This window comes from Pimephales promelas, chromosome 19 (assembly GCF_988280905.1).
Source record: "Pimephales promelas chromosome 19, fPimPro1.hap1.1, whole genome shotgun sequence".
NCBI classification, from domain to species: Eukaryota; Metazoa; Chordata; class Actinopteri; order Cypriniformes; family Leuciscidae; genus Pimephales; species Pimephales promelas.
This window is the reverse complement of record NC_142787.1, coordinates 10442317-10464697: the sequence shown is the minus strand read 5'-3', so window position 1 is coordinate 10464697 and position 22381 is coordinate 10442317. Positions and strand designations below refer to the sequence as shown.

Below are 22381 nucleotides of genomic sequence, written 5' to 3'. Positions count from 1 at the left end.
ACATTTATGATTATTATCAATGTTGGAAACAGTTATGCTGCTTAATATTTTTTTAGAACCTGTGATACTTTACACACACACTATTATATGGGTACATTAAAAGTTTGTGCTAAAGTAATGACACACGCATGTCTCAGCTCTAAAGAAGAGAAGGACATCGTGAGAAAGCGCTCGGATCTCTTCACTGACGGGGGATTATTCCTGAAATCACAGTTTCCCGCACGGAAACTCAGTCCAGCAAATGTGTCGATAAACGCTGTTCAAAGGCGGCGAGATTGCCTCTGCTTAAACTCCTCGCTCGTGAAAGTTTAGCTTGAATGTACTAAAGCTCCTCTTGACGTTCAGATTCTGCTTTGAAAGACACTGAACGAAAGAACAAAGAAAGATCCGTGTGCTCTCCTAAACTGAGCGACTTCGGTCTCTGTTCACAAGCTTTACAAACTAGCCAGATTCACAGTAGCTTTAGCACTGGCGATGCTTGTGATTCTGCAGCCGAGCAAACCAGTTAATGAAGGAGTGTGTAAAGCCGAGAGCTCTCGTTCGCCAATATCTGATCAATCGCTTTGATCTCGCTGTAAAATATGAGCCTCCAGGGAGAGAAAGAGAGAGATGGAGGCAATATGAGCGATGCAGGTTCATCCATTCCTTCTATCTTTTGTCGAGTAATAGAGACAAATCACATCCATTTAAATCACATTTATAAACATCAGATGAATAGTATACTAGATTGTTTACTTCTTTTCATCAAAAGTCAGGGAATGGAGGCCTTTGACCTTTAGTTGACCTTAGACCTGAGGTGGTAACAACCAATCAAGTTGTACTTACTGATCAAAATCATCTTTTTCTATAAAAAATAAATAAAATAAAAAATTCTGCGTAAAAAATCATACTGTTGAAAGTCCAAAGGAGCAGATAAATATACTCTCACACACACACACACACACACACACACACACACACACACACACACTCGATTATTTGTGATTAATTACATCTAAAATAAAATATCTTGTCTAAAATAAATCACATATAATATAATGATAATATAATAAAATATATAATTAAAATGTATAAGTACATTGTCATATATATATATATATATATATATATATATATATATATATATATATATATATATATATTATAAAACAAATATTACATATAATGCATTACACACATACATACTGTACACATACATATGTATAATACATTTGAGTAAATGGGTAACACTTTAGAATACTGTATCTTACTTACTGCATAACAAATAAGGAATTAATGAAGAACTAATAAGTAATTCTTTATTAACACTTAAGTCACTACTGTTAACTACTAAGGAAGATGTGTTAACTAATTAGTATGTAATATAATTTTATGATTGTGTTAAGTATCAGTTAGTTAATCAATAGCTAATGAATTCTGTCATACCTCCTGAAGAACTACTATTAATTATCTATTAATTAAGGTTCAAGAAAAATAACTATGAAGTAACTACTAATTAACAGTCATACACAGTAGTCAGTTTGACATTCTTCAGCACTAATAAGAAAGATAAGTGCAGACATTTACCTATAGGCTATGATCTGCAAATAAGCAAAAACATATCATGTATATTACACCTTATTATTATAAGGTTTTAGTAAGTTTACAGTAAGGTTTACAGTAAGTTTGATTTGAGTCAGAAGTATGTGGTAATTCTTTATTAATTACTATGGGTTCCCTACATTGTCACTTTAGAATACTGTTTCAGGTTCTAAGTAATTCCTGAAGGACTATCTAATAATTATTTATTAATTACTAATAAGTTCCTTATATTTTTACTTTAGAAGACTGTTTCAGGTTATAAGTAGCCTAATTCCTAGATAATTAATTTGATAATTCTATATTAATTACTAATGGGTTCCCTGTATTTTCACTTTAGAATACTGTTCCAGCTTCTAAGTAATTCCTGAAGAACTATTTAAAAGTTATTTATTAATTACTAATAAGTTCCTTATATTTTTACTTTAGAAGACTGTTTCAGGTTATAAGTAACCTAATTCCTGGTTAATTATTTGATAATTCTTTATTAATTACTAATGGGTTCCCTATATTTTCACTTTAGAATACTGTTCCAGCTTCTAAGTAATTCCTGCAGAATTATTTGATACTTATTTATTAATTACTATTAAGTTCTCTATATTTTCAGTTTCCCTCAGTCGTTGCCTCAAATACATGAATTTACTCAGTGGCATTCTATGCTGAGGAAAACAGACACACACAGTACTGTATATAAAATATACAAATAATTTGAGGTTAGTTTTGTATGACTGTTTAGTAGTTACTTCTTAGTTATTTTTCTTGAACCTTAATTAGTAGATAATTAGTAGTAGTTCTTCAGGAGGGATGACAGAATTCATTAGTTATTGATTAACTAACTGATACTTAACACAATCATAAAATTATATTACATACTAATTAGTTAACACATCTTCCTTAGTAGTTAACAGTAGTGAAGAAGTAGTTAATGAAGAATTACCTATTAGTTCGTCAATAATTCCTTATTAATTCTGCAGTAAGTAAGATACAGTATTCTAAAGTGTTACACATATAATAAAATGATAATATAATAAAATATATAATTAAAATGTATAAGTACATTGTCATATATATATATATATATATATATATATTATAAAACAAATATTACATATAATGCATTACACACATACACATATATACTGTACACATACATATGTATAATACATTTGAGTAAATGTAAATTTATATAAATGTATATATATATATATATATATATATATTTAAATAAAATCGATTGATTATAAATATTAATTATACAATTAATCTATTTATTGCATTATACATACTGTACATACACACACAAAACATTTCTTACTACAATCAATTAAACATTTGATATGTGTAAAGTAGCTCCAGCACTAAGTATTTCACCCTAAGTTAATTTAGTTTATAAAGCACTTCATTTAGCCAGCAGATTTCATCCGTTGTCTCTGTTCTTCTAATTCAAACCCTTATTATTAACTGCACTTGTATGGATTCCCTAAATATTCACTTCCTTACATTAATAAACATCAGCAGCTTTCAAATAATCTCCATTAGTGACATGTACAGGAAAACGAAGCAGCTAAAGGGAAAAAGACTCTCTCTCCCTCTCTCTCTCTCTCTCTCTCTCTCACACACACTAAAGGTCCTCCAGTGCTGCTAAATAGATTTGCCATTTAAAAAGCAGATAACATTGCCCTGTTTCAGTCTGGGGGTCAAAAAAGAAACACCATCATCATCCAGTCCAAGAGAAATAACAAAGACGTTTTATACGCGTCTCGTTTTGTTCTTGTCTAGGCCGTACGTTCACTTCTGGCCGTAATCACGACTGAAAAATGAGCGCCATTTCGCTCTAACGGCATTAGCACGCGCTACACGCAGACATATTTGTACTCATAATAAATTTTTTAGGATCGGGTTTCGCCTTAACGAGGTGAGCTCGGGCTAGGGGGGGTGGGGTCAGGCTGGACGATAACCTCGTTTGCGGGAGTTTAGGCGCGGAGGTTACGGCCCAGACGAATGGGTTTCCTCTTACGCTTCGAGGTCTCCACCATCCTGAGGCCAAGACATCATTACATCATATTAATGGGCTCCAATCAGATTAAAGCTAGGCTATCATCTGTCAAGGGGAAAACACCGGGCATAGGAAACCGTCCGGTTCAGGACTGCGTTAAAGTCCCCCTGTAGTCAATCATTTTATACCTAAAAACTCATCTTTGATCCCCAAAATGACATATTTTAAAATATGTTGAATGTAACTCGACACCCTTGCCTCATTTAGCATTTACAGTTTCAACTCTTTAAAAGAATCCTGAAATAAAAATGTAAATAACTGTTTTCAACGCTGATAATAATCATAAATGTTTACAAGCATCAAATCATCATATTAGAGTGATTTGTGAAGGATCATGTGACACTGAAGACTGGAGTAATGATGCTGAAAATTCAGGTTTGATCACAGGAATAAATTACACTTTACTATGTATTCACATAGGAATCAGCTGATTTACACTGTAATAATATTTCACAATTTTACAGTTTTTACTGTAATTTTGATTGAATAAATGCAGCATTGCTGAGCAGAAGAGACTTTAAAAACATTAAAAATCAATCAAAAACTTTTGAATGGCAGTGTACATTCTACTGTACAATAGTAATATATTTCTGTTAGGGCTGGGCGATATGGCCAAAAAATCATATCTCGATATTTTTTGGTCAAATGGCGATATACGATATATATCTCGGTACTTTCTACGTTTTCCATTTAGATAAAGAAAATCTTTATATTTAAATATATATATATTTATATATTATATATATATATATATATATATATATATATATATATATAAAATATATAAATATATATATATATTTATATATGTTCACATTCGGCCCAATGATATCCTAACAATGTTGATATTGAAGGATATGGAAACAAATATAATATAGGCTATGCAATATATTATGTGCAAAAAGCTTTTGTTTTTATATTGACTAAAAGCTAAACTAAAAATGAAAATAAAAACAAAAACAAAAGCACAAACTAATTATATTAGCCTGCATTTGATTACCCCATTATAATCACTTTCACTTTCATTAAAAATATATACTTGTAGGTTTAAAATTCCACATATGGCACATTTATTTTCTCCAACAACAAATATTTTAGCAATATGTTTATTTTAGTCAGAATTATTGCGTACTACGTAGTACTATTCACGCGCATGCGCGCGCCGGCGCTCGTTCAAGGAAGCATGAATTTTAACGGAGATTCACTTGCAGAAGCTCGTCCTCTTCTGACATGGACATATTTGTTGTGAAATGGACATATTTGCTTTACTTTCTAACATTTACAGATGGAGAATATGTGAAATGTAAGTTGAGCACTGAGGAAAGCACCACATCTCAAACGCATTAAACAGCGCAAGTATATCTGTCAGTCAGCAACAGTGTCTGTCAGAGCATTTGACCGGGCGGCAAGCTGCCTTAAACTTGTTAACTATATCAAAGTGATTTTGACGCAATTAATATAAGCTTGTGTCATGTTTAGGACAAATTGTACTACGTAGCCTAGCTACTTTCACTGCAGCAGCTCACACTGCAACCTCCGCTATTTTTCAGATGTGCTCATATCAAACTACTGTATCGATATAAACGGTATTGCCTCATTCCATATCGTTTAAAAAAATATAACGATACATCGTACATATTCGATATATCGCCCAGCCCTAATTTCTGTCATAATTTCTTCAAGTTAAGCCAAACTTTTACTTTGGTGGGTTGTAGTGGCGTGTGCCTGAGTAAACCGAGCTGCTCATTCACAAAGACGTCAGTATATCTTATCACATATACTCCATATATTGCAATTTCATTCATTGCACAGCCCTACTTTTGATTTATTCATCTAAAATTGGCCAAATTACATGACATTCCACATTATACAGTAAATTCCATTTTATGATCAGAGGTTTCATTTTTATTATTTCTTTTATTTTTCAGAAATTCTGTTTTGTCTATTTTAGCTTTCTGGATTTATGATTTAAAACGGTGGTAGTCAAATAAAGACATTAAACATAAACAATTTCTTCTATCTACAATCTTTTCAAATCTAATCAAATGAAAATTTATTTATTTTAAAACAAAGTGCAGAGGTTTACTGTCAAAAAAAAAACATGGTTGAAAAATTATCTGTATATAATAATGTTTTACTAATATTATTATCACTAGTAATATACTCCTGTCATAATTTCTTCAAGTTGAACAAAACATTTATTTTGGCGGGTTGTAGTGACGCATGCCTGAGTAAACTGTGCCGCTCATTTCCTTTTTGTGCTTTAATACTCACAGAAACTAGACCATATCTCAATTTATTCACTGTCAGCCCTAACTTTGATTTATTCATCCATAATTGGCCAAAATCCATGACATTCCGCATTATGCAATAAACTACATTATAAAACGGATAGTTCCGGTCCTTGATTCTAATTGGTTGAACCGCGTTCTGAGCCGTTGTAAATTACTCAACAAACACGCACCTGTGAGCGCATTTCATTAGTGTTACACACACACCTGTGAGTGCATTACATTAGTGTTACTGCGCCGTCACAACCGCCGTTTGTGATGCTTTGTTGCTGCATGTGATGCTTAGCAAGCTCTTTAGAACTACAGTACATTGCTTGGTGGAGGAATAAATGTGTTTTTTGTTGCTGGATAAAATAAATGAAATTAATAAAATAAATGAAATGATGAATAAAATAAACATTTATAAACATTTACAAAATGAATATTTTTATGGAGTAACTGTTTTATAAAAGCAATACGCCCCTTGAAGCCGTGATTTACAGTGAGTTTATGTGGTTTTAGGCGCTCGTAGCTAACAATGCTCCTCAGCGGTTCTACGTTCACTGTAAAACACGGCTTTGTGCGGCTTATTGCAGTTATAAACATTTTTAGGGTCCTGAAAGCTCTATTGCACTGAGTGTTACTGTGAGTCTCACTTGGTCAGCTGTTTCTCAGCATCGGCGCACAGCTCCAGCAAACCCATGAGAACCGCAGACACATCCATGTACGGCTCCCACACCGTGAACCCTCGGCCAATCAGATCGATCGCTGTGCGACGGATGGTGCTGTGGGGGGGCAGTTTGGGACTGGGCGGCTGCAGGAGGAGAAACGTCAAGGCTTTACCTGCGACGGAGACGGAGAGAAGGTTATTAATATCCATATTGACTGGAGACGTCTGCAGGTCATATTGATGCTCCGCTAATGCAGTCTCAGTCACGACACACATCAACGTATTCTCACATGCACACTGTGGCCTGAGGACACATTAATGTGGCTGTCCAAATTTATATCATACCGTTTTTTTTTTATAAAAAAGTATACTTTTATTCAGCAATCAAAAATAACATTAAATAAATTTATAAAAGATTCTGTTTCAAATAAATTCTTTTCTTTTGAACTTTCTATTCATCAAAGAATCCTGAAATAAAAATGTAAATAACTTTTTTCAACAATGATAATAATCATAAATGTTTATAAGCATCAAATCATCATATTAGAGTGATTTGTGAAGGATCATGTGAAACGGAAGACTGGAGAGTAATGATGCTGAAATTTCAGCTTTGATCACAGGAATAAATTACACTTTACTATATATTCACATAGGAATCAGCGGTTATAAATTGTAATAATATTTCACATTTTTGATCAAATAAACGCAGCCTTGATGAGCAGAAGAGACTTCTTTCAAACACATGAACAATCGTACCGACTCCAAACGCAAGTTTATATTGAATGGTTTTGAACGTTGTGTTTTGTGTGTCCATCGGTTGAGCTCTAATGAGGGGTTTGTTCACTCGGTCATCCGCGTCTACAACAACCACACATGCCGTATCCATGGCAACTGTCAAAATGTGTGGGAGGGGGAGGGGGCAAAGGTCACCAAGTGACCTGACACATACACACACGCTAAAGCACCATTCTATGTCACTGACGTTGCTAGTCGATGCTTCTACTCGCATCACTGCTCATTTGCATAAAGTCAAACTATTCTTCCCTTTGAAAAAAGAGAAAGAGGCGTGATTGTGTGTTTTGCATGTAAACTCATTTAAACACATTTATCTTGTGTTTTGTGTAAGAGAGAGAGAGAGAACACACTAAATCTGTCGCACATCAGCTGATCTGATCAATGTTTATGTTGTTTGTTATAGATCAACTGCTTAATAATCACAGACGATTATCTGGATTTATCTTTGCTGCTCTCGGCCTCGGCAACAGGTCGCCGGGTAATTACCACAGCGACGGAGAACAATGAGGTGAGGTAATTAATGCAGACAGATTCCAGCCAGAGCTTTCAGCAGATACTAACTTCATCTGTCTCTGTGTGCGTGTGTGTGTGTGTGTGTGTTCTGACATGTGCTGGATTTCTTAAAGCATTTCCGACTTCTGATTCACCTTTAAAGAAGTGAAAGATTATTATTTCCAAAGAAACGGATAGAAAAGTGAAACTATACCATTTTTGTTGCATGTATTGCTGCTTTAGAGGGAAAAAAAAATGCATATGTATGTATTAGGCCTGTCAACATCAACTCATCTTTGATCACCAAAATGACATTTAAACGTTTTTTTGCCTTGAAAAAAAATCTTCATGTCCTAAAATATCTTGAATGTACACCCTTGACTCATTTAGTATGCATGGTTCTATGAATATACAAATTAGACCCGCCTCCACTCACTCAGCTCAGAGATCCACTGGTTGGCGATCAGATGTTAATCCGATTGGTTACAAGGTTGTTTGTGACGTCAGAAACACCAGCGATTTCAAACCGTGTTTTTAAAACTGTCTTTGGTTCCATTTTAAGCAGAAAATACTCAGCAATGCTGTCGACTTAAGAAGTTACACATGGTGTGTCTTAAAGCATATTAAAAACACCACATAAACAACATTAAAAACGTGATTTTGGAAGTTGAGAGCATCTACAATCGTGCAAATTTCTATTCTGACGCTGCAACCCGGTTTTGCTTTTTTGTTTGCGATCAGATCATTTTAAGTCGCTAAACTCCTGTAAAGTTTCAGTCTGCAAATTCATTCAAACAATCCATCCAAAACAGTGCTAGTGTAAAGAAAACCAGTCTGATTACATCATCAGCTACACAAACTAGGTTTCTCGGCTGGATTATGCAAACAAGCGTCTCGTTAGTAAAGTTTTGATGGATGAGGATTGTAATCAAGGTACAGTAAGCATGCGCGAGTCTGTTATTTAGATGTGCAAACAAACCGTGTATGTAATGTTTATAATGTTTTGATTCGTCAAGTGTTTAGTAACTCTGAATGGATCCGCGTACTGCATGCAGTCAGGTGCAGGCTGTTGGTTTAGGGTTTTGTGGCGTCTTACATGTGGTCCTGTTGGGTATACGCACAACCGACGCCAGTGTTGTAGTCGAGACCACCTCACTCGAGTCCGAGTCGACACCGAGACCAGAGAGAGTCGAGTCCGAGTCGAGTCCGAGACCAGAGACGGTCGAGTCCGAGTCGAGACCGAGACAAGTGAGGGTTGATTACCTAATTTACTTTTATTTTTATCATTATTTTTATTTTTCATTATTTCTTATTTTTTATTCTAAACTGTTTTAATTATTCTGATTTCTTTTGATTATTTTAATTTCTTCTATGTAAAGCACTTTGAATTGCCATTGTGTATGAAATGTGCTACATAAATAAACTTGCCTTGCCTTGCCTAGAGAGATCCTTTTTTTTTTTTTTTTTTTTTTTACTGAATTTACTTAGAATTTAAAAAATATGATCAGTTTAGGGTAAAAAGGCCACATAGTAGGTGGTGTTAAAAGTAATTTTATTACAATTTGTCATGCGCAGTTGCGCACTAGAAAATCACCAATCACTGGGCGTGTCAATCAATTTAAAGAAATATTTTATTAACATACATTAATAATCATGAAAAATATTTTTAATTGAACTCGAGTGGACTCGGGAATAATTCCGAGTCCTAAAAAAAAAAATGTTCGAGTACGAGTCAATTCCGAGTCCAAATGGACACGAGTCCATGACAAGACCAAGACCATTAAAATATGGTCTCGAGACCGAGTCCGAGACGAGTCCGAGTCTCGAGTACTACAACACTGACTACAACACACATAGAATGTCTCTGAACAGATTCACGCCCACTTTTAGGGAAGAATAAACTTGACTTCCCATAGACTTCAATACAAAATAGCGTCCACAAAAAAACGTCTGCACACAGCCGGCAGGAATCTTAGAAACCACTAAGATTAAACGTATCAAGTAATTATATGTCCACCCTGCCTGCCATAGAGCGTGAACGATACATCCACAAACTTAATTTGGTCAATTTAAGAACATGTCCCTTCATTCTCCAGCCTCAAATTGGTGTAACAACCCCACCCAATGGCAAGAGGTGTCTTACCCAGACATTTACTCGTACCCGTCCCTCATCCAGTCACCATGGTAAGCCAGTGAATGATTTTACTTCATTTCTGAAAGAAAACATCTTTAAATGTATATATTGGGCTCTATCTTGCACCCAGCGCAAATGACTTTATATACTAACGCATGTCTCATTCCTATTTTCCACCCGCGCAAAAGCGGGATTTTTCCCTCCACAGACACACGTTGGTAAACTAGGAAATGAACTTGCGCTCCCTGTGCGGATCGGTGCAAAAACGAGGCGTGTTTCGGCGCAAACATTCCTTGGTGCTATTTTACACTTCCAGAAAACAATTGCGCCACTGACCAGAAAAAACCTGGTCTAAAGTCAGTGGCGCGTTGCACGTTGTTCATAATGCTATTTTAAGCTCGCGTGCTTGGCCATAATGTAGCGAGTGCCCAACGCGCATACACTGATTCTCTCATCAACACAGATGCAGCAGTTTTTATTTTTGCAAATTATACATTATAACAAGGAAAAATATTAACACATGAGGGAAATCATTGTGGTTTACCTGAAGATGAAAAAACTTAATTACCCAATTTTTTAAGGCTAATTGTCGTGCTGAAGGATCAGACCTGTTTGCCCAATAGTAGCAAGAAACATATGTATATAATGTTTAACCGAGCCTGATGTGGGACGGTTTCTCCCATCCCCATACAACGTCACTTCTCGGTCTTTCACTGCCCTGACAAGAACGTCGGTCTCATTGGCTGTGAACGCTCCTGGCGCACGCCCGGTAAACCCGCCGTTAAAATAACAATCCGTCATGCAACATGCGCACCTGTTCTTAAAGGGTATGTTAGATGGCGCTCTGATTGGTTTATTTCACGTTATGCCCAAACCACACCTATGAATAATGAAGCTACTTCAGACCAACCCCTTTTAGATTTGCACCAGGCGCAAGAGGCATTTATCCCGCCGGGAAAATACCAACAGCGCCGGGATCCGCCCACAAAGCTACTTACGCTTCGTGCTTTGACACTTGCGTTTCAGATCGTTAAAATAGGGCCCATTATGTTTTATAATATACATTATAATATATCTTGTAATGGATATATAACCCTACTTGGTGGGGTTGTTAGACCAATTTGATGCTGGGAGAATGAAGGGACATGTTTTTAAATTGACCAAATTAAGTTGGTCTATGGGGGGCTTTGTTGTGCATAAAGTTATGAAATATATTAACTCCTTATTTAATTTTGTTATTTGGTGTCCTTTTGGAGTCTCTAAGAGTACTTTTTTTTACATTTACCTTGAAAAAAGCTTGCAGAAAATAGTTTTGTGTGAATAACACTTTACTTTGCTGGATATAGCAAATGATGACAGAAGGGATGTGTTAAACAAGATAAATGTTATATTCTTAATTTCACAACAAAATTTCTATCTATTGACAGCCCTGTATATATGGTGTCAGAAGTTGGTCTAGAGGTATGATTCTTTCTTTGGTGCGAGACGTCCCATTTTCATATCCCGGACGAGCCCCCACATTTATCATGACAGGAGCAAACGGGAGTGAGCTCTAGCTTTACACACACAGCCTAAGCTTTTCTAGAGGGAAGAACAGGTGGACATTGTTCTCTTGATGATAGACATAATGGTTTTTATACTGGACAAACTGTATATTTCCCTACACTAACCCGACTCCTAAACCTACCCATCACACACACACACACATTTTCAATAAAACACTGTTTAGTATGTTTTTAAAGCCATTTCTAACATCAATGTAATACCCATCTCATTGTACAAATTCCTGTCCTCATAACTCATCACAAAAACAAACATACACACACGTCTGGTTCGCTTTCTATGTGGGGACTCTCCATAGATGTAATGGTTTTTATATTGTCCTAACTGTATATTCTGTCCCCAAACCCTAACCCAACCCCTACCAAACACATACACACTGATCTGAATTAGGGGTGTCTCCTCGTGACCGGACTCGTCCCGCCTGTCGTCCCAATCGTATCAAACCTCCCAGTTCCCTGAACCAAGACACCACTTCCTCCAGCGCTCCGGGACCGGCTCTTTGTTCTCCGTGTTCCCGAGCGGAGCAGGGGCTTTAAGAGCAGTGCGGGTTGTACACTAAACACACACTGCACATGGACTAATCCGGCCTTTGATTCTGCAACACTGCGGCACAAATCCAGCGGAGAGATGTGTGAGTTTAACCTTAAACACTCAAAGACTTCAGTGCTGCTCTTAAAGTCTCGGAATAAACTCGGATCATTAAATCTCCTGATGAGCTTTAGTCAGGATTACTTGAATAAACTCTCCGTGAAATTTATTCATAAAACCATCGTTTAAATTATCACATTCATTTCAATGTGCTCACTTATGATTAATGAATAATTTACACAGAAATTTGTCCCCAATGTCTTCAAAAATTAATCAAAGGCTGATGTGCCACTTTTTCTTTTTCTCAAATGTCTTTACATGATTTACTCACCTGAAGCCATCCTAAGTGTATATTACTTTATTCTTTCAGACGAATACAATCAGAGTTATATTAAAAAATGTCATCTATCCATGTTAAAATTGCATCTGTCCATCATAAAAGTGCATCTGTCCATCATAAGTGCATCTGTCCATCATAAAAGTGCATCTATCCATCATAAAAGTGCATCTGTCCATCATAAGTGCATCTGTCCATGATAAGTGAATCTGTCCATCATAAAAGTGCATCTCTCCATCATAAGTGCATCTGTCCATCATAAGAGCGCATCTATCCATCATAAAAGTGCATCTATCCATCATAAAAGTGCATCTGTCCATCATAAGTGCATCTATCCATCATAAACGTGCATCTGTCCACGATAAAATGAATCTGTCCATCATAAATGTGCATCTGTCCATCATTAAAGTGCATCTATCCATCATAAGTGTGTCTATCCATTATAAAAGTGCATCTATCCATGATAAAAGTGCACCTATCCATCAAAAAAGTGCATCTATCCATGATAAAAGTGCATCTGTCCATCATAAGTGCATCGATCCATGATAAAAGTGCATCTATCCATCATAAAAGTGCATCTGTCCATCATAAAAGTGCATCTATCCATCATGAAAGTGCATCTATCCATCATGAAAGTGCATCTGTCCATCATAAGTGCATCTATCCATGATAAAAGTGCACCTGTCCATGATAAAGGTGAATCTGTCCATCATAAGTGCATCTATCCATCATAAGTGCATCTATCCATGATAAAAGTGCACCTATCCATCATAAAAGTGCATCTGTCCATCATAAAATTGCATGTGTCCATCATAAAAGTGCATGCATCATGACAAAAGTGCATCTGTCCATGATAAAAGTGCATCTATCCATCATAAAAGTGAATCTATCCATCATAAAAGTGCATCTATTCATCATTAAAGTGCATCTATCCATCATAAAAGTGAATCTATCCATCATAAAAGTGCATCTATTCATCATTAAAGTGCATCTATCCATCATAAAAGTGCATCTATCCATCATTAAAGTGCATCTATCCATCATTAAAGTGTCTCTGTCCATCATTAAAGTGCATCTATCCATCATTAAAGTGTATCTATCCATGATAAAAGTGCATCTATTGTATTGTATAATTTTAATTTTTGGGTGAACAATCCCTTTAAGTGGGTGGCACTTTGTCAGATACAGGATGAAATGATGCAAGGCTGTTTTGGAGACTTCTAACTACACATCTGAAAAAAGTTAGACAGCCAAGAGAGGAAATCACCTGCAAATTTACTGTCTCATAGTGCTTGGGCCGTCCCAAACAGGTCGAGTCCATTTTTCAGAGTGGACATCTTTGTTTAAGACTTGACTTGGTTTAAATGGATGAATTAATATTGACAAAACATCAGCTGGGCTAATGAGTGGTTAGTTAAAGCAATAAACATGCCACATTAGACGCTGTGCCACGGGAAGCTAATTAGAGAGAGAGAGAGAGAGAGAGAGAGAGAGAGAGAGAGAGAGAGAGAGAGAGAGAGAGAGAGAGAGAGAGAGAGAGAGAGAGAGAGAGAGAGAGAGAGAGACAGCTTTTAGCCATTAGCTCTAACACTCACAAGCGTTTTACTGGAAACCGTCACACACACACACACACACACACACACGGATATTAAACGACTCATACAGTCATATAAGAGTTTGGTCCCATTATATTTAGCCTGTATTTCCAGTGGCCTTATTACTGCAGGACCCTCTGCCCTCTCTCTCTCTCTCTCTCTCTCTCTCTCACTCTCTGTCTGTCTGTCTGTCTCTCCGGTCAAATCGAAAGTGAAGTTAAAATCAATAGAGTTGAGCTGGAAAGAGAGCCGGCAGATGGAGAGATAGAGAGAGAAACAAAGGGTGTCTAAACAGGGAATGCCTTCAGCACACTGGATTTACAGCAACACACACCAGAGCTGCACTGCTAAAGTGACATCACTTCCTGTCACTGCAGTGCTGGGCTCGCTTCTCTTACTACGTTTACTATAGGAGGTGCTTCACTTCAGCAATGCTGCATACAGTTTTAATATACCAATATAGACATTGGTGGATAATGATTTATTGACGATTAATGATTTAATTTATGATTTATTTATTTTTATGTTGTGGTCAATAAACAATTATATATCAAAATATTTGGATATGCCTATATTATAATATCTGATATATCTTATATACACATTATTGCAGAAAAATGTCTTGTATAATGTAGATAACCTCTCTCTCTCTCTCTCTCTCTCTCTCTCTCTCTCTCTCTCTCTCTCTCTCTCTATATATATATATATATATATATAATAAAACTTAAAATTAAATGTCCATTTTGAGTGAATATTAAAAAAAAGTAAATGATTAAAAAAAGTAAATAAAGACACAAAAGATAAAAAAGAAAAAAAAAGATAAAAAACACACTGTGGAATTATTTGCATAACAATTAAACACATTTAACTCTAAATTCATATTACTGTAATGCTAACAATAAAATTCACTCTCATTATCTCATATGTGGGTGTGTGTCAAATATCAATGCCCGATATTTGACACCCACACACCCACACAGGCATTTAATGTGAAAAGTGCTTGAGAACTACAGCGTGTGAGACTGCTGAAGTGTGTGAGTGTGTAAATTTTCCTAGCTGACCTTGTCAATGCCCTCAAGCAAACTGCTTTGTTTCTTTATAAAAGTAAAGAAGTAAGACTCATGTGTCCACTTTGAGCTCAAACCCCCCCCCACACACACAGGTTTAGTCTCTCCTAAAGGTCTTGACCATCAAACTGACCTTGAAGACAGAAAACACCCCAAACACACACACACACACACACACACACACACAATCACAAAGGCTGTCTTAATCCACTCCTGAGGTCAAAAGTGTGAATCGATGGACTGATCGAGATGTTAAAAAACAAACTAAAAACAAACCACAGTTTGTTTGTTTGTTGCATTTGAGAATAGGAAATGGTAAAAACTAATTTAGTTATAAAATGAAACAAAAAAACTAGGGCTGTGAATCTTTGGGTAGAAAGATTCATGATTCATAGGTTTTTGATTCGATTCAAGAACGATTTGTGCAAATTCAGAACGATTCAATTCAATGCGATTCACATCCAAATTCGATGCGATTCGATTAATTCGATTCGATTCTTAATTTTTTTTATATGCATTATAGTATTATTTCAGTGCTTCACCCAATGGGTCTTTGTTTGGGTTTGAATTACACAGCGGCCTTCGGGGGTCAGATAGTGGGGATTTTGTCCATTGTTAATGTTAATTTTAATAAATATATTATTATAAAAAAAATTCAATGGCCTACAAATTAGCATTTGTAGAAACCTAAGTAGCCAATTTTTGAAAAAGGCTTTTAAAGTATTAAATTACATGCACAAATGAATGGAGACGTTTTCATCAGTTTCATTTTGCATCCTCTCATTTTGCTCGCGCTCGGTCCTATAGCTCTCATGTAGAGATTTTTGAGCAGTCCATGTTTGAGCTCTGCAGCTCTATATCGAGAAAGCAATAGTTTTGAGGCAAACCGCTCAAGCCATTGATAAAGCTGCCATGCCATTGCATGGGTACTATGAATAAAACGCTTTCATTGCGTGGAAACGTCGCAGTTATTTTCTTAAAAGATAAGATTTTACTGAAATGGCCCATACCACTGACATTACCCATCCTGAGCTGTGAAGTAAAACACACTTTATTCAAGGGCGGGAATTTATTACATGGAAAGACTCAGACTCCATACACTCAAGGTGGTCTCTCGCTCGCTTTCCCTCTCTGCCGAGTGCGTGCACAGGAGTGTGACGCTTGTCGAGTGTGTGTGTTTTTGAGGAGCAGCAGTGAGTGTGTTTTTGAGGAGTAGGAGTGTGACGCTTGTCGAGTGTGTGTGTGTGTTTTTGAGGAGCAGGAGTGAGTGTGTTTTTGAGGAGCAGGAGTGTGACGCTCGTCGAGTGTGTGTGTTTTTGAGGAGTAGGAGTGTGATGCTTGTCGAGTGTGTGTTTTTGAGGAGTAGGAGTGTGACGCTTGTCGAGTGTGTGTGTGTGTTTTTGAGGAGCAGGAGTGAGTGTGTTTTTGAGGAACAGGAGTGTGACGCTCGTCGAGTGTGTGTGTTTTTGAGGAGTAGGAGTGTGACGCTCGTCGAGTGTGTGTTTTTGAGGAGTAGGAGTGAGTGTGTTTTTGAGGAACAGGAGTGTGACGCTCGTCGAGTGTGTGTGTTTTTGAGGAGTAGGAGTGTGATGCTCGTCGAGTGTGTGTGTTTTTGAGGAGTAGGAGTGTGACGCTTGTCGAGTGTGTGTTTTTGAGGAGTAGGAGTGTGACGCTTGTCGAGTGTGTGTGTGTGTTTTTGAGGAGCAGGAGTGAGTGTGTTTTTGAGGAACAGGAGTGTGACGCTCGTCGAGTGTGTGTGTTTTTGAGGAGTAGGAGTGTGACGCTTGTCGAGTGTGTGTTTTTGAGGAGTAGGAGTGTGACGCTTGTCGAGTGTGTGTGTGTGTTTTTGAGGAGCAGGAGTGAGTGTGTTTTTGAGGAACAGGAGTGTGACGCTCGTCGAGTGTGTGTGTTTTTGAGGAGTAGGAGTGTGATGCTTGTCGAGTGTGTGTTTTTGAGGAGCAGGAGTGAGTGTGTTTTTGGGGAGTGGGAGTGTGACGCTTGTCGAGTGTGTGTGTTTTTGAGGAGCAGGAGTGAGTGTGTTTTTGAGGAGCAGAAGTGTGACGCTTGTCGAGTGTGTGTGTGTGTGTTTTTGAGGAGCAGGAGTGTGACGCTCGTCGAGTGTGTGTGTTTTTGAGAAGTAGGAGTGTGATGCTTGTCGAGTGTGTGTTTTTGAGGAGTAGGAGTGTGATGCTTGGCGAGTGTGTGTTTTTGAGAAGTAGGAGTGTGACGCTTGTCGAGTGTGTGTGTGTGTGTTTTTGAGGAGCAGGAGTGAGTGTGTTTTTGAGGAGCAGGAGTGTGACGCTTGTCGAGTGTGTGTGTGTTTTTGAGGAGCAGGAGTGTGACGCTCGTCGAGTGTGTGTGTTTTTGAGGAGTAGGAGTGTGATGCTTGTCGAGTGTGTGTTTTTGAGGAGTAGGAGTGTGACGCTTGTCGAGTGTGTGTGTGTGTTTTTGAGGAGCAGGAGTGAGTGTGTTTTTGAGGAACAGGAGTGTGACGCTCGTCGAGTGTGTGTGTTTTTGAGGAGTAGGAGTGTGACGCTCGTCGAGTGTGTGTTTTTGAGGAGTAGGAGTGAGTGTGTTTTTGAGGAACAGGAGTGTGACGCTCGTCGAGTGTGTGTGTTTTTGAGGAGTAGGAGTGTGATGCTCGTCGAGTGTGTGTGTTTTTGAGGAGTAGGAGTGTGATGCTCGTCGAGTGTGTGTGTTTTTGAGGAGTAGGAGTGTGACGCTTGTCGAGTGTGTGTTTTTGAGGAGTAGGAGTGTGACGCTTGTCGAGTGTGTGTGTGTGTTTTTGAGGAGCAGGAGTGAGTGTGTTTTTGAGGAACAGGAGTGTGACGCTCGTCGAGTGTGTGTGTTTTTGAGGAGTAGGAGTGTGACGCTTGTCGAGTGTGTGTTTTTGAGGAGTAGGAGTGTGACGCTTGTCGAGTGTGTGTGTGTGTTTTTGAGGAGCAGGAGTGAGTGTGTTTTTGAGGAACAGGAGTGTGACGCTCGTCGAGTGTGTGTGTTTTTGAGGAGTAGGAGTGTGATGCTTGTCGAGTGTGTGTTTTTGAGGAGCAGGAGTGAGTGTGTTTTTGGGGAGTGGGAGTGTGACGCTTGTCGAGTGTGTGTGTTTTTGAGGAGCAGGAGTGAGTGTGTTTTTGAGGAGCAGAAGTGTGACGCTTGTCGAGTGTGTGTGTGTGTGTTTTTGAGGAGCAGGAGTGTGACGCTCGTCGAGTGTGTGTGTTTTTGAGAAGTAGGAGTGTGATGCTTGTCGAGTGTGTGTTTTTGAGGAGTAGGAGTGTGATGCTTGGCGAGTGTGTGTTTTTGAGAAGTAGGAGTGTGACGCTTGTCGAGTGTGTGTGTGTGTGTTTTTGAGGAGCAGGAGTGAGTGTGTTTTTGAGGAGCAGGAGTGTGACGCTTGTCGAGTGTGTGTGTGTTTTTGAGGAGCAGGAGTGTGACGCTCGTCGAGTGTGTGTGTTTTTGAGGAGTAGGAGTGTGATGCTTGTCGAGTGTGTGTTTTTGAGGAGTAGGAGTGTGACGCTTGTCGAGTGTGTGTGTGTGTTTTTGAGGAGCAGGAGTGAGTGTGTTTTTGAGGAACAGGAGTGTGACGCTCGTCGAGTGTGTGTGTTTTTGAGGAGTAGGAGTGTGACGCTCGTCGAGTGTGTGTTTTTGAGGAGTAGGAGTGAGTGTGTTTTTGAGGAACAGGAGTGTGACGCTCGTCGAGTGTGTGTGTTTTTGAGGAGTAGGAGTGTGATGCTCGTCGAGTGTGTGTGTTTTTGAGGAGTAGGAGTGTGACGCTTGTCGAGTGTGTGTTTTTGAGGAGTAGGAGTGTGACGCTTGTCGAGTGTGTGTGTGTGTTTTTGAGGAGCAGGAGTGAGTGTGTTTTTGAGGAACAGGAGTGTGACGCTCGTCGAGTGTGTGTGTTTTTGAGGAGTAGGAGTGTGACGCTTGTCGAGTGTGTGTTTTTGAGGAGTAGGAGTGTGACGCTTGTCGAGTGTGTGTGTGTGTTTTTGAGGAGCAGGAGTGAGTGTGTTTTTGAGGAACAGGAGTGTGACGCTCGTCGAGTGTGTGTGTTTTTGAGGAGTAGGAGTGTGATGCTTGTCGAGTGTGTGTTTTTGAGGAGCAGGAGTGAGTGTGTTTTTGGGGAGTGGGAGTGTGACGCTTGTCGAGTGTGTGTGTTTTTGAGGAGCAGGAGTGAGTGTGTTTTTGAGGAGCAGAAGTGTGACGCTTGTCGAGTGTGTGTGTGTGTGTTTTTGAGGAGCAGGAGTGTGACGCTCGTCGAGTGTGTGTGTTTTTGAGAAGTAGGAGTGTGATGCTTGTCGAGTGTGTGTTTTTGAGGAGTAGGAGTGTGATGCTTGGCGAGTGTGTGTTTTTGAGAAGTAGGAGTGTGACGCTTGTCGAGTGTGTGTGTGTGTGTTTTTGAGGAGCAGGAGTGAGTGTGTTTTTGAGGAGCAGGAGTGTGACGCTTGTCGAGTGTGTGTGTGTTTTTGAGGAGCAGGAGTGTGTGTGTTTTTGAGGAGCCAGGAGTGTGACGCTTGTCGAGTGAGTGTGTTTTTGAGGAGCAGGAGTGTGACGCTCGTCGAGTGTGTGTGTTTTTGAGGAACAGGAGTGTGACGCTCGTCGAGTGTGTGTGTTTTTGAGGAGTAGGAGTGTGATGCTTGTCGAGTGTGTGTTTTTGAGAAGTAGGAGTGTGACGCTTGTCGAGTGTGTGTGTGTGTTTTTGAGGAGCAGGAGTGAGTGTGTTTTTGAGGAGCAGGAGTGTGACGCTCGTCGAGTGTGTGTGTTTTTGAGGAACAGGAGTGTGACGCTCGTCGAGTGTGTGTGTTTTTGAGGAGTAGGAGTGTGATGCTTGTCGAGTGTGTGTTTTTGAGGAGCAGGAGTGAGTGTGTTTTCGAGGAGCAGGAGTGTGACGCTCGTCGAGTGTGTGTGTTTTTGAGGAGTAGGAGTGTGATGCTTGTCGAGTGTGTGTTTTTGAGGAGTAGGAGTGTGACGCTTGTCGAGTGTGTGTGTTTTTGAGGAGCAGGAGTGAGTGTGTTTTCGAGGAGCAGGAGTGTGACGCTCGTCGAGTGTGTGTGTTTTTGAGGAGTAGGAGTGTGATGCTTGTCGAGTGTGTGTTTTTGAGGAGCAGGAGTGTGACGCTTGTCGAGTGTGTGTGTTTTTGAGGAGCAGGAGTGTGACGCTTGTCGAGTGTGTGTGTTTTTGAGGAGCAGGAGTGTGACGCTTGTCGAGTGTGTGTGTTTTTGAGGAGCAGGAGTGTGACGCTCGTCGAGTGTGTGTGTTTTTGAGGAGCAGGAGTGTGACGCTCGTCGAGTGTGTGTGTGTGTTTTTGAGGAGCAGGAGTGTGTGTGTTTTTGAGGAGCAGGAGTGTGATGCTCGTCGAGTGTGTGTGTTTTTGAGGAGCAGGAGTGTGATGCTCGTCGAGTGTGTGTGTTTATGAGGAGCAGGAATGTGACGCTCATCGAGTGTGTGTGTTTTTGAGGAGCATGACGCTTGTTCGAGTGTGTGTTGTTTTGAGGAGCAGGAGTGTGACGCTCGTCAAGTGTGTGTTTTTTTAAGACGGCATGTGATTATTGCGAACACACACACAGAAATTAGAGTCTTGTTAGTTTGCAGAGGAATTAATCCTGCCCTCGGGTCTGTCTACTGCAATTAAAGCACATTATCACTTATAATCGACTGAAGTGTGTGTGTGTGCATGTGTGAGTGCGTGTGTGTGTGTGTTTGAGTGAGTGTGTGTGTATACTCAAAGGTGTGACGGGCGAGTGAATAGTTGGATCATCCACTGGTGAGACCGAAGCCCTTGGGAGCTTGACTGCAGGTTGTTGTATGTGTGAGAGTGTGTGTGTGTGTGTGTGTGTGTGTGTGTGTGTGTACTCACAGGTGTGACGGGCGAGTGAATAGTTGGATCCTCCGCTGCTCAGACCGAAGCCCTCGGGAGCTTGACTGCTGGTCCGGGCTCGTGACGGGAGTTTGGGGGGTTCGATCTCCGCGCCGAACTCAGCCCCGATGACGCCGAGCAGGACGATAGCCGTCGCCTGTTTCCTGCGCTCCTCGTACGAGTTACTGATCCTCTTAGCGCTCGGCGGGAGGTTAGATAGACAACCTGCACACACACACACACACACAGAAAGATTCACTTAAAGGTGCATTATGTAATATTTAAGAGGATCTGTTGCCAGAGATGCAATATCATAAACACTGTTTTCAGTGGTGTATAAAGACCTTACATAATGAACCGTTATGCTTTTATTACCTTAGAATGAGCCATTTCTCTCTACATGTTTCTACGGGGGCCCTGAACAGACAAACGCGTTTCGTCAATATGTTCTTCATGCTAAAGTCAACGAATAAACACTGACACAATGATGAACAAGTAAAAATAATATTTGCAAAAACATCTCGTTTTACTGAATAATTAAGTAAACCTAATTTCTTAATTTGTATTTGTAAAGAAACCTCATTGCTTAACTGGCTACTCTCTGCTTTCTCAGACGACAACATCACTTCCTGTCGGCCACTGTAACTTCTGTTGGGTGTAATTCACAACCTCACCACTAGATGCCACTAAAAATGACACACTGCACCTTTAAGACAACATAAAACTACATAAAGATTCACTGGTGCTGTTCTGAGTGTTCAGGGGCAAATCATTTACAGAGATAACTTAAATTAAAATAAATAAATAAATAAAAACAAACAAAAAAATTAGTCAAGTAAATTCAAGTAAATTAAGATAAATGTAAATTCTTATAAATGTAAAATAATAATATAAAGCAAAATGACAAATCCTTTAAAAAAATGATAAACAAGTAAATCATTAAAAGCAATAAAATAAGATAAATCCCTTTTCAGAAAATCTAAATTTAAGTAAATTTACTCATCAATTTAAGTAAACCCTTAAAAATAATAATGTAAAATAATAAGCCGTAATTCTTATATATTCAAGTAAATATTTAAAGAAATTAGTAAAATTAAATGAAAAATATAATCCCAGGAAATAAAAATAAATCCATATAAAAAAATTTTTCAATCAATTTAAGTCAATCCTTGAAAATAATAAAATTAAATATATATAAATATAACAAATACATTTTCAGGAAATTTCACATGTTGTGCTGTGGTCAGATGAAGCTACGCAGTAGAGCTCTGAGTTCATTGTAAATATGTGCGCTTCCAGAGGGACACCTGCATATAAACGTCCTGAACCAAAGCTGCAGCTTCGGCTTTGTGCTCCAGCGTCCTGTAAGGGCTCTGAATGGAGCA

The 22381-nt window shown here is 38.8% G+C and overlaps 1 protein-coding gene across 7 annotated transcripts in view; it reads right to left on the bottom strand.

The window, feature by feature from the left end:
- wdr7 (WD repeat domain 7) overlaps nt 1-22381 on the bottom strand; it is a 152641-nt gene that overhangs the window by 22608 nt on the left and 107652 nt on the right. For all 7 annotated transcript variants that reach the window (XM_039653846.2, XM_039653848.2, XM_089123471.1 and 4 more), the window contains 2 exons: nt 20997-21221; nt 6561-6747 (listed from right to left, as the gene is read on the bottom strand). In XM_039653846.2, the coding sequence (XP_039509780.2) occupies nt 6561-6747; nt 20997-21221 (412 nt within the window). The remainder of the gene's footprint in view (nt 1-6560; nt 6748-20996; nt 21222-22381) is intronic.